The 23,874-nt window shown below is 46.3% G+C and overlaps 1 protein-coding gene across 2 annotated transcripts in view; it reads right to left on the bottom strand.

Moving 5' to 3' along the window:
- Positions 1–13,120, bottom strand: part of PAK5 (p21 (RAC1) activated kinase 5) — a 145,955-nt gene extending 132,835 nt beyond the window's left edge. For both annotated transcript variants that reach the window (XM_066595655.1, XM_066595657.1), the window contains exon 1: positions 12,993–13,120. In XM_066595655.1, the coding sequence (XP_066451752.1) occupies positions 12,993–13,116 (124 nt within the window). In that variant the 5' untranslated portion in view covers positions 13,117–13,120. The remainder of the gene's footprint in view (positions 1–12,992) is intronic.
- Between the last annotated feature and the right edge of the window lie 10,754 nt (positions 13,121–23,874).

Below are 23,874 nucleotides of genomic sequence, written 5' to 3'. Positions count from 1 at the left end.
CTTTGCACATTTTCGCTCCTTCTGTCATGATGTAGCATGCGGCAGATTGGTAACAGTATGCATGAGCGATCACCGGCCGACACATTATTTCTATGTCCTAAAGTACAAGCAGTCAATTATTTAGTGCAAAAGTGAAGTGCGGAATATAGTACATACCAGCTGTGCCAGGAGCCGGAGAACAATCACCCTCATCCTCCCCGCGATGGATACATTCTCTACATGAGGGTCTGGTATCAGCCACAGCTATTGTCAGATAACAATAAATATCACAAAAACAGGATTTGTGGAGACTGACCCTGATAATCTGCAGCCATCTGTTCCACGTAATAGTTGCTTCTCATCACCACGGAAACAAGTCAACTGTGCTGTCAAAGTAACGAATGGGAGGCAAGAGACAACCGGGGGCTTCCAGGCAGCCCAGAGAGATGCCTACAATCCATATGAGCATGTGGGAGCGCAGCAAACATTGTAGGTGGCCATATGGAGCGCTGCACCGCAGCACCGCCTCCAAACTGCTACAAAGTAACAGACAAACTTACGCTTCGCATGATACACAAATGTGCGGGGTCATCGCTTTACAGAACACGGTCGTCACTTTACTGCACACAGGACACAGAGATTGTCACTTTACTGCACACAGGACACAGAGGTTGTCACTTTACTGTACACAGGACACAAAGGTTGTCACTTTACTGCACACAGGACACGGAGGTTGTCACTTTACTGTACACAAGACACAGAGGTTGTCACTTTACTGCACACAGGACATGGATGTCGTCACTTTACTCTACACAGGACACAGAGGTTGTCACTTTACTGAACACAGGACACAGAGGTTGTCACTTTACTGCATGCACACAGGACACGGAGGTCGTCACCTTTCAGCACTCAGGACCCAAAGGGCATCACTTTACTGTACACAGGACACGGAGGTCATCACTTTACTGCACACAGGACACGGAGGTTGTCACCTTTCAGCACTCAGGACCCAAAGGGCATCACTTTACTGCACACAGGACACAGAGATTGTCCCTTTACAGCACCCAGGATACGGAGGTTGTCACTTTACAGCACACAGAAGTTGACACTTCACAGCACACAGGACATGGCGATTGTCCCTTTACACCACACAGGACACGGAGGTTGTTACTTTTCAGCACTCAGGACCCAAAGGTCATCACTTTACTGCACACAGGACACGGAGATTGTCCCTTTACAGCACACAGGTCACAGAAGTTGTCACTTTACTGCACACAGGACTCAGATGTCATCACTTTACTGCACACAGGACCCAGAGGTCATTACTTTACTGCATACAGGACACGGAGGTCATCACTTTACTGCACACAGGACCCGGAGGTCATTACTTTACTGTACACAGGAAACAGAGGTTGTCACTTTACTGCACACAGGACACAGAGGTTGTCACTTTACTGCACACAGGACACAGAGGTTGTCACTTTTCAGCACTCAGGACCCAAAGGTCATCACTTTACTGCACGTAGGACACGGAGATTGTCTCTTTACAGCACCCAGGACACAGAGGTTGTCACTTTACTGCACACAGGACACGGAGGTCATCACTTTACTGCACACAGGACACGGAGGTCATCACCGTACTGCACACAGGACACGGAGGTCATCATTTTACTGCACACAGGACATGGAGGTCATCACTTTACTGCACACAGGACCCGGAGGTCATCACCGTACTGCACACAGGACCCAGAGGTCCTCACTTTACTGCACAAAGGACCTGGAGGTCATCACCGTACTGCACACAGGACCCAGAGGTCCTCACTTTACTGCACAAAGGACCCGGAGGTCATCACTTTACTGCACACAGGACCCAGAGGTCCTCACTTTACTGCACACAGAGGTCGGTCCACTACATTAAAGATAACCTCTTGTTATGAAAGGGTATGAAATAAATCAAAGCAGTTCACGTAATACAAACGTAAAAGGAAAAAGGCATAAAAGTTGTACCGTCAACGGAGAAGCTGAAAATACCCAGCGACTGATGATAGCAGACATGCCAAAGGTCTGGCAGGAAGGTTTACAAGAAAGTAAAAAGTTTGATAAAGTGACTCCAAATGAGACGACTCAATTTCTGGAGAATACAGAACCTGTACAGAAGTGTAATATATGGGATAATGTACCTCTACTGTAAGCTATAAGAATATTACAAGCCGCTCTGTGACCATAAACTGAGGACATCTACTGAATGGCCCCGCTCACATCACCTTAACCCCTTCCCAATGCGCCATACATGTACCACAAGCGTCGAGTGTCTGTGTAGGAAGTGGGCTCAGGAACCAAGCCCACTACATACACGGCAGATGTCAGCTGTATACCCGCCATCAACAGCCGCTATCGCTGTTCATGCCGATTGCAGCTGTTAACCCTTTAAATGTCACTGTCAATACTTACATTAACCACTCCATTGTTATGGCAGCCTGGGGCGTTTTGAAGTCCCCTGGGCTGCCATGAATGATCGCCTATTAAGTTGTGCCTGTAGCATGTCTTGATAGACTACCTGTCGGAATACAGTAAAATGCAATACTATGGTATCATCACAAGTTTTAGGCCTAATGCCCACAGCCGTGACGGGCTCTGCAAGCGGAATACCGTAGAGGAGCCCATCACGGCGCACCCCCAGAGACCCTATACTTACCTCCGGATCCACTGCCCAATGTCTCGCATGACGCTCCGGTGCGCATGTGCAGTAGAGCGCATGACATGCCGGCAGTGTCATGTGATGCGACGGCAGCGTCATGTGACACGCCCACAGTGTTACATGATTCGCCGGCCGCGTCATATGACGCGGCCGGCGGTAGGTGGGGAAGTGTTTTCACGCTATCTTCCGCTGTGCTACAGCGGAAGATAGCGTGACGGACAGCTTCTATTGACTGCAATGGGAGCCGTCCGCACGTACGCCCGCGGCAAATAGATCATGCTGCGGGTGAGTATGGGAGAATTCACAGGCGGAATTCCACGGTGGAATTCCGCACTGTGAGCATTGCGCTATTAGGTTCAATAGAACCTAATAGCTGCAGGGCAACGCAGCGGATTTCTGCCGCGTGATACGCCGCGGAAATCTGCCTGTGGGAATTAGGCCTAAGTTTCCTGTGAGGACTAAAGAAAAACATCCAAATTGAGTTTCATTAAGTTTTTTTGATTATTAAAAAAATATCAAAAATTTAACCCCCCCCTTCCTTTGACTAGTCCTGTCATCAAAAAACAAATTAAAAAATTGGTATTACTGCATCCACAAGAGTCCAGATTATTCAGATATCACATGATTATTCCCGCACGACAAATGCAATGCCAGAATTGAGCTTTTTTTGGTCAGATGTTAACAGTAAAAAGGTAAAATACAGCTCACCAAAAACAGCCATCTCTAATAAGGGAAGCGCCTGGAGGACAGCGCCAAGCCGGTTTCTCTGGAACGCAACTATATATAGCCTCATGCCCACGGACGGCGTGGTTTTACGCCACGGGGATAAACAAAAAAGTCCCACTGGTGAATGCGGAAAAATGCCGCAGACATCCGACAGGGTATTCTTAACGACTATTGCCAGCCACTCCGCTGTTAGAGCCTCTATGGCGCACACACTGGCTTTAGCCACCAGATGGCACCGTTGTATAACAGCAAAAAGAGAAAGCCAAGTCCTCACAGAACCCGATTGATGAAAAAAATAAAAAGGTTATGGCAACAGAAAGCAAAATATGTTTAAGAGGTATTTTACTTGTCCAGGTCTAGTTCACACGAGCGTTGTTTTGCGCACACCTATGTGCACACAAAGCGGTGCCTCTATTAGAACCATTGGTTTCCTATGATGCGTTCACATGTCTGTCTTTTGCAGGTGTGCAAATTCACGCACCTGCAAAAGATAGGACATCCGCGAGCTGGGAAGGTCCGTGCTGCACGTAAATATTTCCCACAGGGAGTCCCCTCATCACTGAACACTGTCACAGCTGTGGCAATGTTCTCCCATTGCTTTCAATGGGGCCGCCAGCACATTGAAAGCAATGGGCTGCCGGCAACCCCTGCAGTGATTTTCGGGGAAGGGCTTGAAATATAAGCCCTTCCATGAAAATCATCCCTAGCTTTAAAAAATATATACTCACCTCTCCACCGCTGGCGCGTCTTGCCGCTTGGTTCCCAGTACTGCTCTGAAGCTCTTTCAGCAGGCGGGGATTTAAAAATGAGCGATCAGCCAATCACAGGCAGCACCCAGCCATTCATTGAATGATAGCTGAGCGCTGGCTGTGATTGCTCACGGCGCTCAGCCATTCTTTAAATTCAATGAATGGCTGAGCGCTGCCTCTATTGTCAAAGCAAACCTCCACCCAAAAAGTGCAGCAACTGCATTTTTTTCCATTTCACCCCAATTAGAATTTTTTCCCGTTTTCCAGCATATTATACAACACATTAAATCGTACCATTAAAAAATACAACTCGCTGTGTAACCCAAAAAAATAAAAGATCTAAAAAGGTTAAAGGGAAGCTGCAGCGGTGGGTCTGCAGGCGCCAACTTCCACGTGGAGCCGAACTCCCCAGAAACTGGCTTATGAGCGCTATAACTTAGTGTCTCTAAGTGACAGGTTCCCTTTAAGGGGTTTATCTGACTTTTTTTCTAGATAAAGATGGATTAATCCTTTAAGCATGTATTATATAGCTGCTGAAGAACCTCTTTGTTAAAAAAGAATCACTACATATATGTAACTCAGTAGTTCATACAGGAAGGGGAAATTCATGTAAAAGTGATATATAGGAGAAAGCTTTTGCAGGAAGCGATAAACCATGTCTATGCGGCGCCGCTTATCTCTGTATAATGATCAGGGGCTGATATCGGAATGTGTACGTTCAAATGGAAAAAAATGAAACTGCGTCATTTTGGTGAAGAGTTAGTAAAACTGACATATGGATTCTGTTCTTTCGGTCGGCACAATTACAAATTTATACAGCTTTTTAGGTTTTACTACTATTACGAAATAAAGAAACTTTCTTTTTAAAATAAAATTGGCTTTTCCGTCATCACAATTTTTATCGCCGTTTCGACTGTGTAAAGGGCTTGTTTTTTGCGCGATGAGCTGTAGTTTTTAGGAGTACAATTTTGGGGTACATACATTGTTTTGATCACTTTTTTAGAACTTGAACTCATGATCATTTAATTGCTTGTATTATATACTGCAAGACTTCAGTATTGCAGTATATACCGGTAGTACTGTAATGTATAGTACTGTGATACTAGGCTCCGAGCTACTATGCTAACCCATCGGCACGAAGGGGCACCGTTGGGACACCACTGGTGCCGGCTGTTTTGATCTGTGGTCAGTTGCCAGCGCCTGTAAACTGTGACAAAGAGCTAGTCCCCGGTATAGTGCGGACTTGGCTCCCGAGCCTTTTTCTATTTACCCCCCACAACCGCATGATGTTAATCAGTTTGAGGTTACTTTCTCATTGTGTCCGTTTGCCATATGTGCAGGTAAAGCTCCCGTATGCCAGAATATCCATAGTCTCCCATTCGCCCTACAGAGCGACACTTGACCCTTTATATGGACCTTTAGATGTCAGGTATAACTTTTTTGGCTAGCGTGAGCGTTTATATGCTTACGCCCGTGAGCAGCCGCTCTAAGTCCAACTGAGTGACAAGTGCGTGATACATATTGCACAACTATTGTTTCTGCTACATGTGAACGGGCTAACTAATACCCCATTTGCTAGTGGGGTCCTGAGCGTGCGAACAGAAGGGGACGCGATTTACCAACATCGGCTTTGTAATGTAGCGACTCTTCACTTGTTACAATGACCCCCACTCAGACCGGGCTCACACGGCTGAAAATAGCAATATCGCTCCGGCGCAAGCATGCAGCAAGTGCACAACGACATGCGTACTTGCCGCCAATCCCCATACACTATCTATATATATATATATAAAATTGAATGTGTGTCTGTGTGTCTGTCTGTCTGTTTGTCCTTTATGCGCTACTACACCATTCATTCGATCGCCATGAAACTTTGGGGAGTTGTTGAGTACACCCCTGGGAAGATTATAGGCATAGTACAAATATTCTATGATAAATGGCGCGTGCACGAGCGTCGTCGACGGTTACGACCCCCCACGTAGATCGTTCGATTTCCATCATTGCCACTAATTCTCTCAATTCCCGATGTCGTAGAAACATGAAATTTGGCACGAGCATTGATTATGTCATAAATAGGAAAAGGTAATGGGTCCAAACTTGATTACTCAATTCTAGGCGCAAAAGAATTAGCGCCCAAATTTTACGTACGGAATCTAATTTTCTCACCTCCCAATGTCATAAAAACTCGAAATTTGGCACGAGCATTGATTATGTCATAAATAGGTAAGGTTAATAGGTCCCAACTCGATTATTCAATTCTAAGCGCAAAAGAATTAGCGTCCAAATTTTACGTACGGAATCTAATTTTCTCGCTTCCCAATGTCATAGAAACTTGAAATTTGGCACGAGCATTGATTATGTCATAAATAGGAAAAGTTAATAGGTCCCAACTCCATTATTCAATTCTATGCGCAAAAGAATCAGCGTCCAAATTTTACGTACGGAATCTAATTTTCTCGCTTCCCAATGTAATAAAAACTTGAAATTTGGCACGAGCATTGATTATGTCATAAATAGGAAAATCTAATGGATCCCGACTCTATTATTCAATTCTATGCGCAAAAGAATTAGCGTCCAAATTTTACGCACGGAATGTAATTTTTTCACTTTCCGGTGTCATAGAAACGGGAAAATTTGGCACGAGCATTGATTATGTCATAAATAGGAAACGCTAATGGGTCCCAACTCGATTATTCAATTCTATGCGCAAAAGAATTAGCGTCCAAATTTTACGTACGGAATCTAATTCTCTCACTTCCCGGTGTCATAGAAACTCGAAATTGGGCAGGAGCATTGATTATGTCATAAATAGGAAAAGCTAATGGGTCCCAACTCGATTATTCAATTCTATGCGCAAAAGAATTAGCGTCCAAATTTTACGTACGGAATGTTATTTTCTCACTTTCCAGTGTCATAGAAACGTAAAATTTGGCACAAGCATTGATTATGTCATAAATAGGAAAAGTTCATAGGTCCCAACTCGATTATTCAATTCTAGCGCAAAAGAATTGGCGTCGAAATTTTATGTGCGGAATGTAATTTTTTCACTTTCCGGTGTCATAGAAACAGGAAATTTGGCACGAGCATTGATTATGTCATAAATAGGAAAAGCTAATGGGTCCCAACTCGATTATTCAATTCTATGCGCAAAAGAATTGGCGTCGAAATTTTACGGCGGAATGTAATTTTCTCACTTTCCGGTGTCATAGAAACGTGAAATTTGGCACGAGCATTGATTATGTCATAAATAGGAAAAGCTAATGGGTCCCAACTCCATTATTCAATTCTATGCGCAAAAGAATTAGCGTCCAAATTTTACGTGCGGAATGTAATTTTCTCACTTTCCGGTGTCATAGAAACATGAAATTTGGCACAAGCATTGATTATGTCATACATAGGGAAAGTTAATGGGTCTCACCTCGATTGTTCAATTCTAAGCGCAAAACAATTAGCGTCCAAATTTTACGTACAAAATATAATTCACTTCCCGATGTCATAAAAACCTGAAATTTCGCACGGACATTGATTATGTCATAAATAAGAAAAGCTAATGGGTCCCAACTAAATTATTCAATTCTAAGTGCAAAAGAATTACGTATGAAATCTAATTCTCTCACTTCCTGATGTCATCTATATATATAAAATTGAATGTATGTCTGCGTGTGTGTCTGTCTGTTTGTCCTTTATGCGCTACTACACCATTCATTCGATCGCCATGAAACTTTGGGGAGTTGTTGAGTACACCCCTGGGAAGATTATAGGCATAGTACAAATATTCTATGATAAATGGCGCGTGCACGAGCGTCGTCGACGGTTACGACCCCCCGCGTAGATCGTTCGATTTCCATCATTGCCACTAATTCTCTCAATTCCCGATGTCGTAGAAACATGAAATTTGGCACGAGCATTGATTATGTCATAAATAGGAAAAGGTAATGGGTCCAAACTCGATTACTCAATTCTAGGCGCAAAAGAATTAGCGCCCAAATTTTACGTACGGAATCTACTTTTCTCACCTCCCAATGTCATAAAAACTCGAAATTTGGCACGAGCATTGTTTATGTCATAAATAGGTAAGGTTAATAGGTCCCAACTCGATTATTCAATTCTAAGCGCAAAAGAATTAGCGTCCAAATTTTACGTACGGAATCTAATTTTCTCGCTTCCCAATGTCATAGAAACTTGAAATTTGGCACGAGCATTGATTATGTCATAAATAGGAAAAGTTAATAGGTCCCAACTTGATTATTCAATTCTATGCGCAAAAGAATCAGCGTCCAAATTTTATGTACGGAATGTTATTTTCTCACTTTCCGGTGTCATAGAAACGGGAAATTTGGCACGAGCATTGATTATGTCATAAATAGGAAAAGCTAATGGGTCCCAACTCGATTATTCAATTCTATGTGCAAAAGAATTAGCGTCCAAATTTTACGTACGGAATGTTATTTTCTCACTTTCCGGTGTCATAGAAACGGGAAATTTGGCACGAGCATTGATTATGTCATAAATCGGATATTGAGAATGCTGAGGTAAAATAAAAGCTGTGCTGTGATTGGTTGCTATATATTATACCGCTGAGGTAAAATGAATGCTGCGCTGTGATTGGTTGCTATTTTTTATATTGCTGAGGCAGAATAAAAGTTGCGCTGCAAATTTTACAAACGGAATCTAATTCTCTCACTTCCTGATATATAAAAATGAATGTCTGTCTGTCTGTCCTTTATGCATTACTGCACCATTCATCCAATCACCATGAAACATTGGGAAGTTGTTGAGTACACTCCTGGGAAGATTACTGGCATAGTACATCTATCCTAAGATAGGTGGCGCGCGTGCGAGCATCGTCGACAGTTATGCCCCCCCCCCAGACAAAGATCATTTGATTTCCATCTCAAGTACAAAAACAAAAGGCATTACGAGCAACGGGATGCGTGTTCAACCAGAAAATGATGCATCCGCCGAACGTTTCGCAAGACAATTGCTAGATATTGAGAATGCTGAGGTAAAATGAAAGCTGTGCTGTGATTGGTTGCTATTTCTTATACTGTTGAGGTAACATGAAAGCTGTGCTGTGATTGGTTGCTATATATTATACCGCTGAGGTAAAATGAATGCTGCGCTGTGATTGGTTGCTATTTTTTATATTGCTGAGGCAGAATAAAAGTTGCGCTGTGATTGGTTGTTATTTCTCTTACTGCTGAGGTAACATGAAAGCTGCGCTGTGATTGGTTGTTATATATTATACCACTGAGGTAACATAAGAAAGCTGCGCTGTGATTGGTTGTTATCTAGATATATAAAACGAATGTATGAATGTCTGTCTGTCTGTCTTCGCAGCAACGCGCGACGGGTAAGCTAGTTTTATATAAAGGAAACGTCGCATGGTTACCTCCACGTGGTGTTTCCTGGGTAACGCAGAGAACTATGCAAAATGGTGAACATATGTTTTTCCGGTATCTCTAAAGTAACCACGACTTCATACGATTTTCCGTGAGAACACCAGATAAACACCAGTTCCAAATTAACTCGGGCGAAGCCGGGTATATCAGCTAGTCTTGGCATATATGCATGAGTAATACGCGACAAGATAGGAAATGCCGTCATTTTTTTGCGCAAGCAATATGCGCACTGAAAACATTTGCATGTGTGAGTGTCCCAATAGAAATCAATGGGCTCCTGCATCACGCGTTGCACGTGAAAGCTGTAGACGCGACGTGCAATACCAATACAGCGCTGTGAAAATGGCTAATACTACATTTTTCTGTGAACCATTTCACCGCACCACGAACCGTAAAGCTGAGAACACGGCATCGTCATAAACAGATCGCAAATGGCGGCATCTTATAGAACGCCCCAGGGATACACAGAAACCCCCAGAGTCGTCAGCAAAGGTGGTAAATGCGCTAATTTTGTCTCTTATCTTCTGTTAGAAAAAGATGGCTGACAACCAATATGGCTACCAATAGAGGAACAGTTATGAAGCTTTCCAAGAGTCCTGTACGACAACTCTACCTAATAATACAGGGCGGCCCACGGAAAAGTAGGCCGGCAGCACACTCTTATGAAAGCTAAAAGAAATATTTGTTTTTGTTGCCCATTTGACCTCAGCAGTGTAAGAACTTACTGCAACCAATCACAGCGCAGCTTTTACTTTACCTCAGTAGTGTATAAGAACCCATATCAACCAATCACAGCGCAGCTTTTACTTTACCTCAGTAGTGTATAAGAACCCATATCAACCAATCACAGCGCAGCTTTTACTTTACCTTAGTAGTGTATAAAACCCTTGGCAACCAATCACAGCGCAGCTTTAACTTTACCTAAATAGTGCAAAAACCCATAGCAACCAATCACAGCGCAGCTTTAACTTTACCTAAGTAGCGTAAAAACTCATAGCAACCAATCACAGGACAGCTTTCAGTTTACCTCAGCAGTATAAGAACCCATAGCAACCAATCACAGCGCAGCTTTTACTTTACCTAGGTAGTGTAAGAACCCATAGCAACCAATCACAGCATGGCTTTCATTTTACCTCAGCGGTGTAATAAACCACAGCAACCAATCACAGCGCAGCTTTACGTTTACCTAAATAGTGTAAGAACCCATAGCAACCAATCACAGCTTCTATGTTACCCCAGCAGTGTAAGAACCCATAGCAACCAATCACAGCATAGCTTTCATTTTACCTCAAGGGTGTAAGAACCCATAGCAACCAATCACAGCACAGCTTTCATTTTACCTCAGCGGTGTAAGAACCCATAGCAACCAATCACAGCGCAGCTTGAACTTTACCTAAGTAGTGTAAGAACCCATAGCAACCAATCACAGCGCAGCTTTTACTTTACCTCAGTAGTGTATAAGAACCCATAGCAACCAATCACAGCGCAGCTTGAACTTTACCTAAGTAGTGTAAGAACCCATAGCAACCAATCACAGCGCAGCTTTTACTTTACTTTACCTAAGTAGTGTAAGAACCCATAGCAACCAATCACAGCCCAGCTTTTACTTTACCTAAGTAGTGTATAAGAACCCATAGTAACCAATCCCAGTGCAGCTTTCACTTCTTATACTGCTAAGGTAAAATGAAAGCTACGCTGTGATTGGTTGCTATGGACGACAAAGATTTTCTCTTAGCCAGCTTTCTTCAGAGTGTGGTGCCGGGATACCTTTCTGTGGCCCACCTGTACACCTGCATGTTCCTGCATGATTAGGCAACTTTCTGGAGTTCCTTGACAACCCATGTGCTCCTACAACGGTCGCCATATTGGTTGTCAGGCAGCTTTCCCAGAAACAGATATGACTAAGAAGCGGCTGTAAATAGTTTTACCTGCCATGACTAGAGCAGATATACACAACACAGGAAAATTCAGGACCCACGGGTGATTCAGGGGTGCCATACAGTCACTTATGGCAGTTTAACAATGTGGGCAGTAATCTTGCGGAGCATGTGCCCCGGGTGCAGCATGCCAGGGGAGACGCCAACAAGTTACTTTGGTCACGGTATTAGATACAGGGTTATGCTCTATTCAGATGGCCGAGGGCGATATACGTCCGTAAAATACTGTTTTACATTCGATTTCACCTGCGTGTGCGACGCATTTTTGCGCAAAAAAATACGCACAACACGCGGTGAATGGAGTCAGTGAAAGTGCATTGATTTTCAATGATTCATTCACACTTGCCTATATACATTTGCGTAAAATATTAATGCAAAAAAGAATGCAGCGCGTTCTATTTTACTGCGTATTACGCGCATACAGCCCTATTGTTCTCTACGGGCACATAATAAACGCTGTACATAACCAAGTACATTTTGTATGTGCGGCGCGTATACACAACTTCTCTAAGTGACAGAGCGTCAAGTAAATAAGCAAATGAAGCCAGGTAGACTGCGCAGGGCGGCGTGCGTAATATACGCTATCATGCGCAGTGCAAAATCCTGCCATTCGCCGTGATACGCCTGCTCGCCGCCGGCTCACACAGCGGTAAAATGCTGCGTTTTACCAAATGTTCGTGCGAACCCAGCCTGACTCGGACTATGGGTCCAACAGAAAAGCTGCTCGTATAAATTACCCCATTCTTTGGCTGTGCGAATTCCGGAATCGGATAAAACTCATACGAAAAAGCCAAGTCATGGCAGTGTTTGCGGAAGTGGCGCGGGGCTGGGGGATGTACTTTTTTTCGCTCCTCGGGGTGAAGCCCATGCGTGGCACGAGAATCTGACTCTTTTTGAACGCACGCTCTCCTATAGAAGTCCAAGGAAAAGCGTGCGCAGCGGTCTGAAAATAGTCGGATTTTCAACCCACATGAGGACTTCGCAGGGAACACCGATGCAACATTCCCCAGCGCCCCGTCCCCACGGAGCACCATGACTTTGGAGGTGACAGGTTCCCTATAAGTATATGATAGGAGGCCATGTAATAAGTCACATAGATCCCAGCACCAAGGCCTGGAAGTACTCTGCACTGGAGACCAGCTCTGATCCTAGGGGGGCACAAGGTGACTGCAGTTGGCACCGAGCAGTTGGCAGAGGTCACATCTGTACCAGGAGAAGACTTGTCAGTGGGGGTAAAGTAATGGCTCTCACTCCACATAAGTGGAAAGTCCTACATGACAGGCTGTAATGACAAGATGGCACTGTGCGGGCACACTGCGGGCACAAGAGCCCCGTGCCAAGGATGCAAGCACCCCCGCAGCCGTGCCAGCGCAGGATATGGGCAGTTATTCCCCGGCCCAGGGATGCGGGGGAGAACAATAGGGAGGCAGCGGCGAGGAGCTGGGTGCAGGCAGCGGGGAGGAGGGGATGCTCTGGTGCTGATGCTGCTGCTGACACCTACCCGCTGCCGTCATGAAATCCGCGGCATCCCGCCGGCTCACTCGGCTCTCAGCGCCATCTTCCCGCTGATCCCCGGGGTCCGGGCATGTGCCGGCCCAGGCTGCTCGCTCCCGACCCACGGCCATCCCACAACGGGGAGAAGACGAGAGACGCGCGGCCCCGGCCTCCAGAACGGGCAGGACCGAGGGGCGGCGCTGCTGAGCTACTGACACCCCCAGCACCGGCCTGCACGTCATCTGTGTGCTATAGAATGGTGTATACCGTACCGACTACACTGATATTTATTACATATACATGACCATGTACTAAATACCACCATATATAATACATATACCTGGCCATATATATTAACTAACACCATATATAATACATATACATGACCATGTACTAAATAACACCATATATACTATATATACACATGACCATGTACTAAATAACACCATGTATACTATATATATACATGACCATGTACTAAATACCACCATATATGATACATATACATGACCATGTACTAAATAACACCATATATACTGTATATACACATGACCATGTACTAAATACCACCATATATAATACATATACCTGGCCATATATATTAACTAACACCATATATAATACATATACATGACCATGTACTAAATAACACCATGTATACTATATGTATACATGACCATGTACTAAATACCACCATATATGATACATATACATGACCATGTACTAAATAACACCATATATACTATATATACACATGACCATGTACTAAATACCCCCATCTATAATAAATATACATGGCCATGTACTAAATACCACCATATATAATACATATACCTGGCCATGTACTAAATAACACCATATATAATACATATACCTGGCCATGTACTAACTAACACCATATATAACACATATACATGATCATGTACTAAATAACACCATATATAATACATATACATGACCATGTACTAAATAACATCATGTATAATACATATATTTGACCATGTGCTAAATATCATATATAATACATATACATGATAATAACATCCTATATAACACATATACATGACCATGTACTAATTAACACCATGTATAAAATCCATATGCATGACCATACACTAAATAACACCATATATAATACATATACATGACCATGTAATAAATAACGTCATATATAATACATATACATGACCATGTACTAAATTACAAGATATATAATATATATATATGATGTTATTTAGTACATGTTCATGTAAATGTATTATATATCTTGTAATTTAGTACATGGTCATGTAGATGTATTATATATGGTGTTACTTAGTACATGGTCATGTAGATGTATTATATATGGTGTTACTTAGTACATGGTCATGTATAATACATATACATGATCATGCACTAAATAACATCATATGTAGAGATGAGCGAGCACTAGAGATGAGCGAGCACCAAAATGCTCGGGTGCTCGTTACTCGGGACGAAATTTTAGCGATGCTCGAGGGTTCGTTTCAAGTAACGAACCACATTGAAGTCAATGGGCGACTCGAGCATTTTCGTGTGGGACCTATGCTCCGCTAAGGTTTTCATTTGTGAAAATCTGGGCAATTCAAGAAAGTGATGGGAACGACACAGAAACGGATAGGGCAGGCGAGGGGCTACATGTTGGGCTGCATCTCAAGTTCACAGGTCCCACTATTAAGCCACAATAGCGGCAAGAGTGCCCCCCCCCCCTCCCAACAACTTTTACTTCTGAAAAGCCCTCATTAGCAATGCATAGCTTAGCTAAGCACCACACTACCTCCAACAAAGCACAATCACTGCCTGCATGACACTCCTCTGCCACTTCTCCTGGGTTACATGCTGAACACCCACCCCCCTCCTCCCCCCCGCGCACGACTCAGTGTCCACAGCACACACCAAAGTGTCCCTGCGCAGCCTTCAGCTGCCCTCATGCCACACCACCCTCATGTCTATTTATAAGTGCGTCTGCCATGAGGAGGAACCGCAGGCACACACTGCAGAGGGTTGGCACGGCTAGGCAGCGACCCTCTTTAAAAGGGGCGGGGCGATAGCCCACAATGCTGTACAGAAGCAATGACAAATCCAATCCTGTGCCACTTCCATCAGGAGCTGCACACGTGGGCATAGCAATGGGGAACCTATGTGCCACACACTATTCATTCTGTCAAGGTGTCTGCATGCCCCAGTCAGACCGCGGTTTTTTATAAATAGTCACAGGCAGGTACAACTCCGCAATGGGAATTCCGTGTGCACCCACAGCATGGGTGGCTCCCTGGAACCCACCGGCTGTACATAAATGTATCCCATTGCAGTGCCCATCACAGCTGAGGTAACGTCCGATTAAATGCAGGTGGGCTTCGGCCCACACTGCATGCCCCAGTCAGACTGGGGTTCTTTAGAAGTGGACACATGCAGTTACAACTTCGTGTGGACCGACAGCATGGGTGGGTCCCAGGAAGCCACCGGCGGTACATAAATATATCCCATTGCATTGCCCAGCACAGCTGATGTAATGTCATGTTAAATGCAGGTGGGCTTCGGGCCACACTGCATGACCCAGTCAGACTGGGGTTCTTTAGAAGTAGACACATGCAGTTACAACTCCCTGTGGACCCACGGCATGGGTGGGTGCCAGGAAGCCACTGGCGGTACATAAATATATCCCATTGCATTGCCCATCACAGCTGAGGTAACGTTAGATTAAATGCAGGTGGTCTTCGGCCCACACTGCATGCCCCAGTCTGACCGGGGTTTTTAATACATAGACACTGGCAGGTACAAATCCCTAATGTGAAGTCCCTGTGGACCCACAGCATGGGTGGCTCCCTGGAACCCACCGGCGGTACATAAATATATCCCATTGCAGTGACCATCACAGCTGAGGTAATGTCATGTTAAATGCTGGTGGGCTTCGGCCCACACTGCATGCCCCAGTCAGACTGGGGTTCTTTAGAAGGGGACACATGCAGTTACAACTCCCTGTGGACCCACAGCATGGGTGGGTGCCAGGAAGCCACTGGCGGTACATAAATATATCCCATTGCATTGCCCATCACAGCTGAGGTAACGTTAGATTAAATGCAGGTGGTCTTCGGCCCACACTGCATGCCCCAGTCTGACCGGGGTTTTTAATACATAGACACTGGCAGGTACAAATCCCTAATGTGAAGTCCCTGTGGACACACAGCATGGGTGGCTCCCTGGAACCCACCGGCGGTACATAAATATATCCCATTGCAGTGACCATCACAGCTGAGGTAATGTCATGTTAAATGCTGGTGGGCTTCGGCCCACACTGCATGCCCCAGTCAGACTGGGGTTCTTTAGAAGGGGACACATGCAGTTACAACTCCGTGTGGACCGACAGCATGGGTGGGTGCCAGGAAGCCACCGGCGGTACATAAATATATCCCATTGCATTGCCCTGCACAGCTGAGGTAACGTCAGATAAAATACAGGTGGGCTTCGGCCCACACTGCATGCCCCAGTCAGACCGGGGTTTTTAATACATAGACACAGGCAGGTACAACTCCCTAATGTGAGGTCCGTGTGGACCGACAGCATGGGTGGCTCCCTGGAACCCACTGGCGGTACAAAAATATATCCCTTTGCAGTGCCCTGGACAGCAGAGCTAACGTCTGATTAAATACAGGTGGGCTTCAGCCCAAACTGCATGCCCCAGTCAGGCTCGAGTTTTTTATAAGTATACACAGGCACGTACATCTCCCTAATGGGAAGTCCATGTGGACCGACAGCATGGGTGGGTGCCAGGAAGCCACCGGCGGTACAAAAATATATCCCATTGCAGTGCCCAGCACAGCTGATATAACGTCAGCTTTAATGCAGGTGGGCAAAAAATTAATTGGATTACACTGTAGGCGAGGGCCCAAAAAAATTGGTGTACCAACAGTACTAATGTACCTCAGAAAAATTGCCCATGCCCAACCAAGAGGGCAGGTGAAACCCATTAATCGCTTTGGTTAATGTGGCTTAATTTGTAACTAGGCCTGGAGCCAGCCCAGTTAAAATAAAAATTGCTTCAGGTGCAAGTTTCAACGCTTTAATGAGAATTGAAACGTATGAAAATTGTTTACAAAAATTATATGACTGAGCCTTGTGGGCCTAAGAAAAATTTCCCATTCGGCGTGATTACGTCAGGTTTCAGGAGGAGGAGCAGGAGGAGGAGGATGAATAGAATACACAGTTTGATGAAGCCAAAAGGTCCCCGTTTTTGATGGGGATAGAGAACGATGCTTCCATCCGCGGGTGCAGCCTACGTATTGTTTAGGTATCGCTGCTGTCCACTGGTGGAGAAGAGAAGTCTGGGGAAATCCAGGCTTTGTTCATCTTGATGAGTGTAAGCCTGTCGGCACTGTTGGTTGACAGGCGGGTACGCTTATCCGGGATGATTCCCCCAGCCGCACTAAACACCCTCTCTGACAAGACGCTAGCCGCAGGACAAGCAAGCACCTCCAGGGCATACAGCGCGAGTTCAGGCCACGTGTCCAGCTTCGACACCCAGTAGTTGTAGGGGGCAGAGGCGTCACGGAGGACAGTCGTGCGATCGGCTACGTACTCCCTCACCATCCTTTTACAGTGCTGCCACCGACTCAGCCTTGACTGGGGAGCGGTGACACAGTCTTGCTGGGGAGCCAGAAAGCTGTCAAAGGCCTTAGAGAGTGTTCCCCTGCCTGTGCTGTACATGCTGCCTGATCTCCGCGCCTCGCTTGCTACCTGGCCCTCGGAACTGCACCTTCGGCCACTAGCGCTGTCGGATGGGAATTTTACCATCAGTTTGTCCGCCAGGGTCCTGTGGTATAGCATCACTCTCGAACCCCTTTCCTCTTCGGGTATGAGAGTGGAAAGGTTCTCCTTATACTGTGGGTCGAGCAGTGTGTACACCCAGTAATCCGTAGTGGCCAGAATGCGTGTAACGCGAGGGTCACGAGAAAGGCATCCTAACATGAAGTCAGCCATGTGTGCCAGGGTACCTGTACGCAACACATGGCTGTCCTCACTAGGAAGATCACTTTCAGGATCCTCCTCCTCCTTCTCAGGCCATACACGCTGAAAGGATGACAGGCAAGCAGCATGGGTACCCTCAGCAGTGGGCCAAGCTGTCTCTTCCCCCTCCTCCTCATCCTCCTCATGCTCCTCCTACTCCTCCTCAACGCACTGAGATATAGACAGGAGGGTGCTCTGACTATCCAGCGACATACTGTCTTCCCACGCCTCCGTTTCCGAGCGCAAAGCGTCTGCCTTTATGCTTTGCAGGGAACTTCTCAAGAGGCATAGCAGAGGAATGGTGACGCTAATGATTGCAGCATCGCCGCTCACCACCTGGGTAGACTCCTCAAAGTTTCCAAGGACCTGGCAGATGTCTGCCAACCAGGCCCACTCTTCTGTAAAGAATTGAGGAGGCTGACTCCCACTACGCCGCCCATGTTGGAGTTGGTATTCCACTATAGCTCTACGCTGCTCATAGAGCCTGGCCAACATGTGGAGCGTAGAGTTCCACTGTGTGGGCACGTCGCACAGCAGTCGGTGCACTGGCAGATTAAACCGATGTTGCAGGGTCCGCAGGCTGGCAGCGTCCGTCTTGGACTTGCGGAAATGTGCGCTGAGCCGGCGCACCTTTCCAAGCAGGTCTGACAAGCGTGGGTAGCTTTTCAGAAAGCGCTGAACCACCAAATTAAAGACGTGGTCCAGGCATGGCACGTGCATGAGGCTGCCGAGCTGCAGAGCCGCCACCAGGTTACGGCCGTTGTCACACACGACCATGCCCGGTTGGAGGCTCAGCGGCGCAAGCCAGCGGTCGGTCTGCTCTGTCAGACCCTGCAGCAGTTTGTGGGCCGTGTGCCTCTTCTCTCCTAAGCTGAGTAGTTTCAGCACGGCCTGCTGACGCTTGCCCACCGCTGTGCTGCCGTGCCGCGCGACACCGACTGCTGGCAACGTGCTGCTGCTGACACATCTTGATTGCGAGACAGAGGTTACGTAGGAGGAGGAGGGTGGTTTAGAGGAGGAAGCATACACCGCCGTAGATACCACCACCGAGCTGGGGCCCGCAATTCTGGGGGTGGGTAGGACGTGAGCGGTCCCAGGCTCTGACTCTGTCCCAGCCTCCACTAAATTCACCCAATGTGCCGTCAGGGAGATATAGTGGCCCTGCCCGCCTGTGCATGTCCACGTGTCCGTTGTTAAGTGGACCTTGGCAGTAACCGCATTGGTGAGGGCGCGTACAATGTTGCGGGAGACGTGGTCGTGCAGGGCTGGGACGGCACATCGGGAAAAGTAGTGGCGACTGGGAACTGAGTAGCACGGGGCCACCGCCACCATCATACCTTTGAAAGCCTCCGTTTCCACAACCCTATATGGCAGCATCTCCAGGCTGATAAATTTGGCTATGTGCACGTTTAACGCTTGAGCGTGCGGGTGCGTGGCGGCGTACTTGCGCTTGCGCTCCAACACTTGCGCTAGCGACGGCTGGACGGTGCGCTGAGAGACATTGGTGGATGGGGCCGAGAACAGCGGAGGTGAGGGTGTGGGTGCAGGCCAGGAGACGGTAGTGCCTGTGTCCTGAGAGGGGGGTTGGATCTCAGTGGCAGGTTGGGGCACAGGGGAAGAGGCAGCGGTGCAAACCGGAGGCGGTGAACGGCCTTCGTCCCACCTTGTGGGGTGCTTGGCCATCATGTGTCTGCGCATGCTGGTGGTGGTGAGGCTGGTGGTGGTGGCTCCCCGGCTGATCTTGGCGCAACAAAGGTTGCACACCACTGTTCGTCGGTCGTCTGCACTCTCAGTGAAAAACTGCCAGAGCTTTGAGCACCTCGGCCTCTGCAGGGTGGCATGGCGCGAGGGGGCACTTTGGGAAACAGTTGGTGGATTATTCGGTCTGGCCCTGCCTCTACCCCTGGCCACCGCACTGCCTCTTCCAACCTGCCCTGCTGCTGCACTTGCCTCCCCCTCTGAAGACCTGTCCTCAGTAGGCGTAGCAAACCAGGTGGGGTCAGTCACCTCATCATCCTGCTGCTCTTCCTCCGAATCCTCTGTGCGCTCCTCCCTCGGACTTACTCCAATTACTACTACCTGAGTGATAGACAACTGTGTCTCATCGTCATCGTCCTCCTTACCCACTGAAAGCTCTTGAGACAGTTGCCGGAAGTCCCCAGCCTCATCCCCCGGACCCCGGGAACTTTCCAAAGGTTGGGCATCGGTCACGACAAACTCCTCCAGTGGGAGAGGATTCGGAACCATTGCTGCCCATTCTGGGCAGGGGCCCGAGAACAGTTCCTGGGAGTCTGCCTGCTCCTCAGAATGTGTCATTGTAATGGAGTGAAGAGGCTGGGAGGAAGGAGGAGCAGCAGCCAGAGGATTCAGAGTTGCAGCAGTGGATGGCGCAGAACTCTGGGTGGTCGATAGATTGCTGGATGCACTTTCTGCCATCCACGACAGGACCTGCTCACACTGCTCATTTTCTAATAAAGGTCTACCGCGTGGACCCATTAATTGTGAGATGAATGTGGGGACGCCAGAAACGTGCCTCTCTCCTAATCCCGCAGCAGTCGGCTGCGATACACCTGGATCAGGAGCTCGGCCTGTGCCCACACCCTGACTTGGGCCTTAGCGTCCTCGCCCGCGTCCTCTAGGCCTACCCCTACCCCTCAGCATGGTGTATTACCAGTAGTGCAGAAACAGAACGCTGTAATTAAATGTGCCGCTTATTGGCCTGTGGTTGGAGGCTGACTTCGCTTACGGAACGCACAACAGAGCCAGGAAAGAATTTTGCGCAAGCCTGCTGTAACACTTAGCTGGCTGCGTATTAATTAGGACTACTACCCCCAGCAGAGACGCAGTACACTCAGGACAGTCACAGGCAGCCCAAATAGAATGTTTTTTCCCAAATTTTTTTGGAAAAGCCCACTGCCTATATAGACAGTATACGTCTTTCACCTTTTTCACTGTCCCTGCCTCAGCACTACTGGCCCTACACTATGTAAAACTACTGCAGACTGTTTCCCTCTGGACAGGATGACAGCGGTGATGTAATGGCCAACGCAGAGCCAGGAAAGAATTTTGCGCAAGCCTGCTGTAACACTTAGCTGGCTGCGTATTAATTAGGACTACTACCCCCAGCAGAGACGCAGTACACTCAGGACGGTCACAGGCAGCCCAAATAGAATGTTTTTTTCCCAAACTTTTTTGGAAAAGCCCACTGCCTATATAGACAGTATACGTCTTTTACCTTTTTCACTGTCCCTGCCTCAGCACTACTGGCCCTATACTATGTATAATTACTGCAGACTATTTCCATCTGGACAGGATGACAGCGGTGATGTAACGGCCAACGCAGAGCCAGGAAAGAATTTTGCGCAAGCCTGCAACACTTAGCTGGCTGCGTATTAATTAGGACTACTACCCCCAGCAGAGACGCAGTACACTCAGGACGGTCACAGGCAGCCCAAATAGAATGTTTTTTCCCAAACTTTTTTGGAAAAGCCCACTGCCTATATAGACAGTATACGTCTTTCACCTTTTTCACTGTCCCTGCCTCAGCACTACTGGCCCTATACTATGTAAAATTACTGCAGACTGAGGACGCAATGCTCTGCACGGCCGATATACAAAAAAAAATAAAAAATGTGCAACACTGCAAAAAGCAGCCTCAACAGTACTGCACTCGGTCAGATGTGGCCCTAAGAAGGACCGTTGGGGTTCTTGAAGCCTAAAATCACTCCTAACACTCTCACTATAGCAACTCCAGCAAGACAGCACTTTCCCTGAACTATGTCAGAATGCATCTGTGGCGAGCCGCGGGAGGGGCCGATTTATATACTTGGGTGACACCTGATCTCGCCAGCCACTCACTGCAGGGGGGTGGTATAGGGCTTGAACGTCGCAGGGGGAAGTTGTAATGCCTTCCCTGTCTTTCTATTGGCCAGAAAAGCGCGCTAACGTCTCAGAGATGAAAGTGAAAGTAACTCGAACATCGCGTGGTGCTCGCCTCTAGTAACGAGCATCTCGAACACGCTAATACTCGAACGAGTATCAAGCTCGGACGAGTACGTTCGCTCATCTCTAATCATATGTAATACATATATATGAGCATGTACTAAGAAACATCAAATATATTTTATATCTTGCAATTTAGTACATGGTCATGTATTAAAGTACCTAGTACACGGATATATGCTGAATAAACATGATGATGTACCAAGTACACTTATATATGATAACTATATATGATGATGTACCATGCACATTGATAATATAATAACTATACATGATGATGAACCAAGCACACTGATAATATAATAACTATACATGGCGATGTACCAAGCCCGTTGATATACAATAACTGTACATGATGATGTACCAAGTACACTGATAATATAATAACTATAGATGATGCTGTACCAAGCACACTGATAATATAATAACTATACATGGCGATGTACCAAGCCCACTGATATACAATAACTGTACATGATGATGTACCAAGTACACTGATAATATATTAACTATAGATGATGCTGTACCAAGCACACTGATAATATAATAACTATACATGGCGATGTACCAAGCCCACTGATATACAATAACTGTACATGATGATGTACCAAGTACACTGATAATATAATAGCTATAGATGATGCTGTACCAAGCACACTGATAATATAATAACTATACATGGCAATGTACCAAGCCCACTGATATACAATAACGATACATGATGATGTACCAAGCACACTGATATGTTATAAGTATACATGATGATGTACCAAGCACACTGATATACAATTACTGTACATGATGATGTTCCAAGTACACTGATAACACTGTCCAACAAAAAAATATTTTGGAATGTTTCCTTAACCCTTTCCAATCCAATGTGGGGCCTGCCCCGACCTCATCATTTTCCTCCACAGCTCCGATGTCGGGGCAGGCCTGTCACTGCAGTGCAGGAGTGCATCTGCACCCTATCATCAGATACATCGGGTACAGATACACTCCTGCACTGATCCTCATCAAGGACCCCCGAGGAGAAGGCAGAAGGGGTTTTTAACCCTTTCTGCCTCCTCCTTTACACATTACATAGCGCTCAATTAGCGCTATGTAATGCACGGAGATTCCAGCCAGCGATCATGTGACCGCCGGTGTCACCTGACCCCCAGCTGTCACATGATCGCCGGGAGCCTAAAGCGAGAATGCAGAAGTATTACTTCCGCATTCCTCCCGGCGATCATGTGACCGCTGGGTGCCACCTGACCCTAGCTGTCACGTGATCGCCGAAGCAGGAGGCTGAAGAGAGAATGCAGAAATAATACTTCTGCATTCCCCCCACAGTGTAGTGAGCACCTGCACCCTCCTGAACTCAGATCAGGAGGGTGGAGGGAAAATTTATTTTTTCTCATCCATTCTCCCCAGCTCCAAATAAATTGGAGCTGGGGAGAATGGATGAGAAAAAATAAATGGATTGGAAAGGGTTAACTTAATGCATAAAATCTTATTAATTTTGGGGTGAGAAAAACAAATATGACAAAGAAAAATTGTTATTAGCTCTAGTTTCTGTGATATACAATAGGTGGAAGTATGTTATTTTAATGAATTAAGAGAAAATGATAGTTTTTAATTACATATACTAACAACATTGAAAGTGCATTTGACATTTTTTAATGACCGTTACATTCTAAGAGTTCTAAATTGATGGAAGAATTCCTGGCAGGTGGTTCGCTGTGAAGAGAATCATGTGGGGACTTCATGAGATCGTTTTCTTTTGGCTTGCCTCTTGTAAGTGAGTTCCGAAGAATCCCTCCACACAGACCAGCAGTAATCCGCAAGCATTGCTTCATTCCAATGTCCCTTTTATCTTTGTT

This window comes from Eleutherodactylus coqui, chromosome 3 (genome assembly GCF_035609145.1).
Source record: "Eleutherodactylus coqui strain aEleCoq1 chromosome 3, aEleCoq1.hap1, whole genome shotgun sequence".
Lineage (NCBI taxonomy): Eukaryota > Metazoa > Chordata > Amphibia > Anura > Eleutherodactylidae > Eleutherodactylus > Eleutherodactylus coqui.
This window is presented reverse-complemented; position numbering and strand designations above follow the sequence as displayed.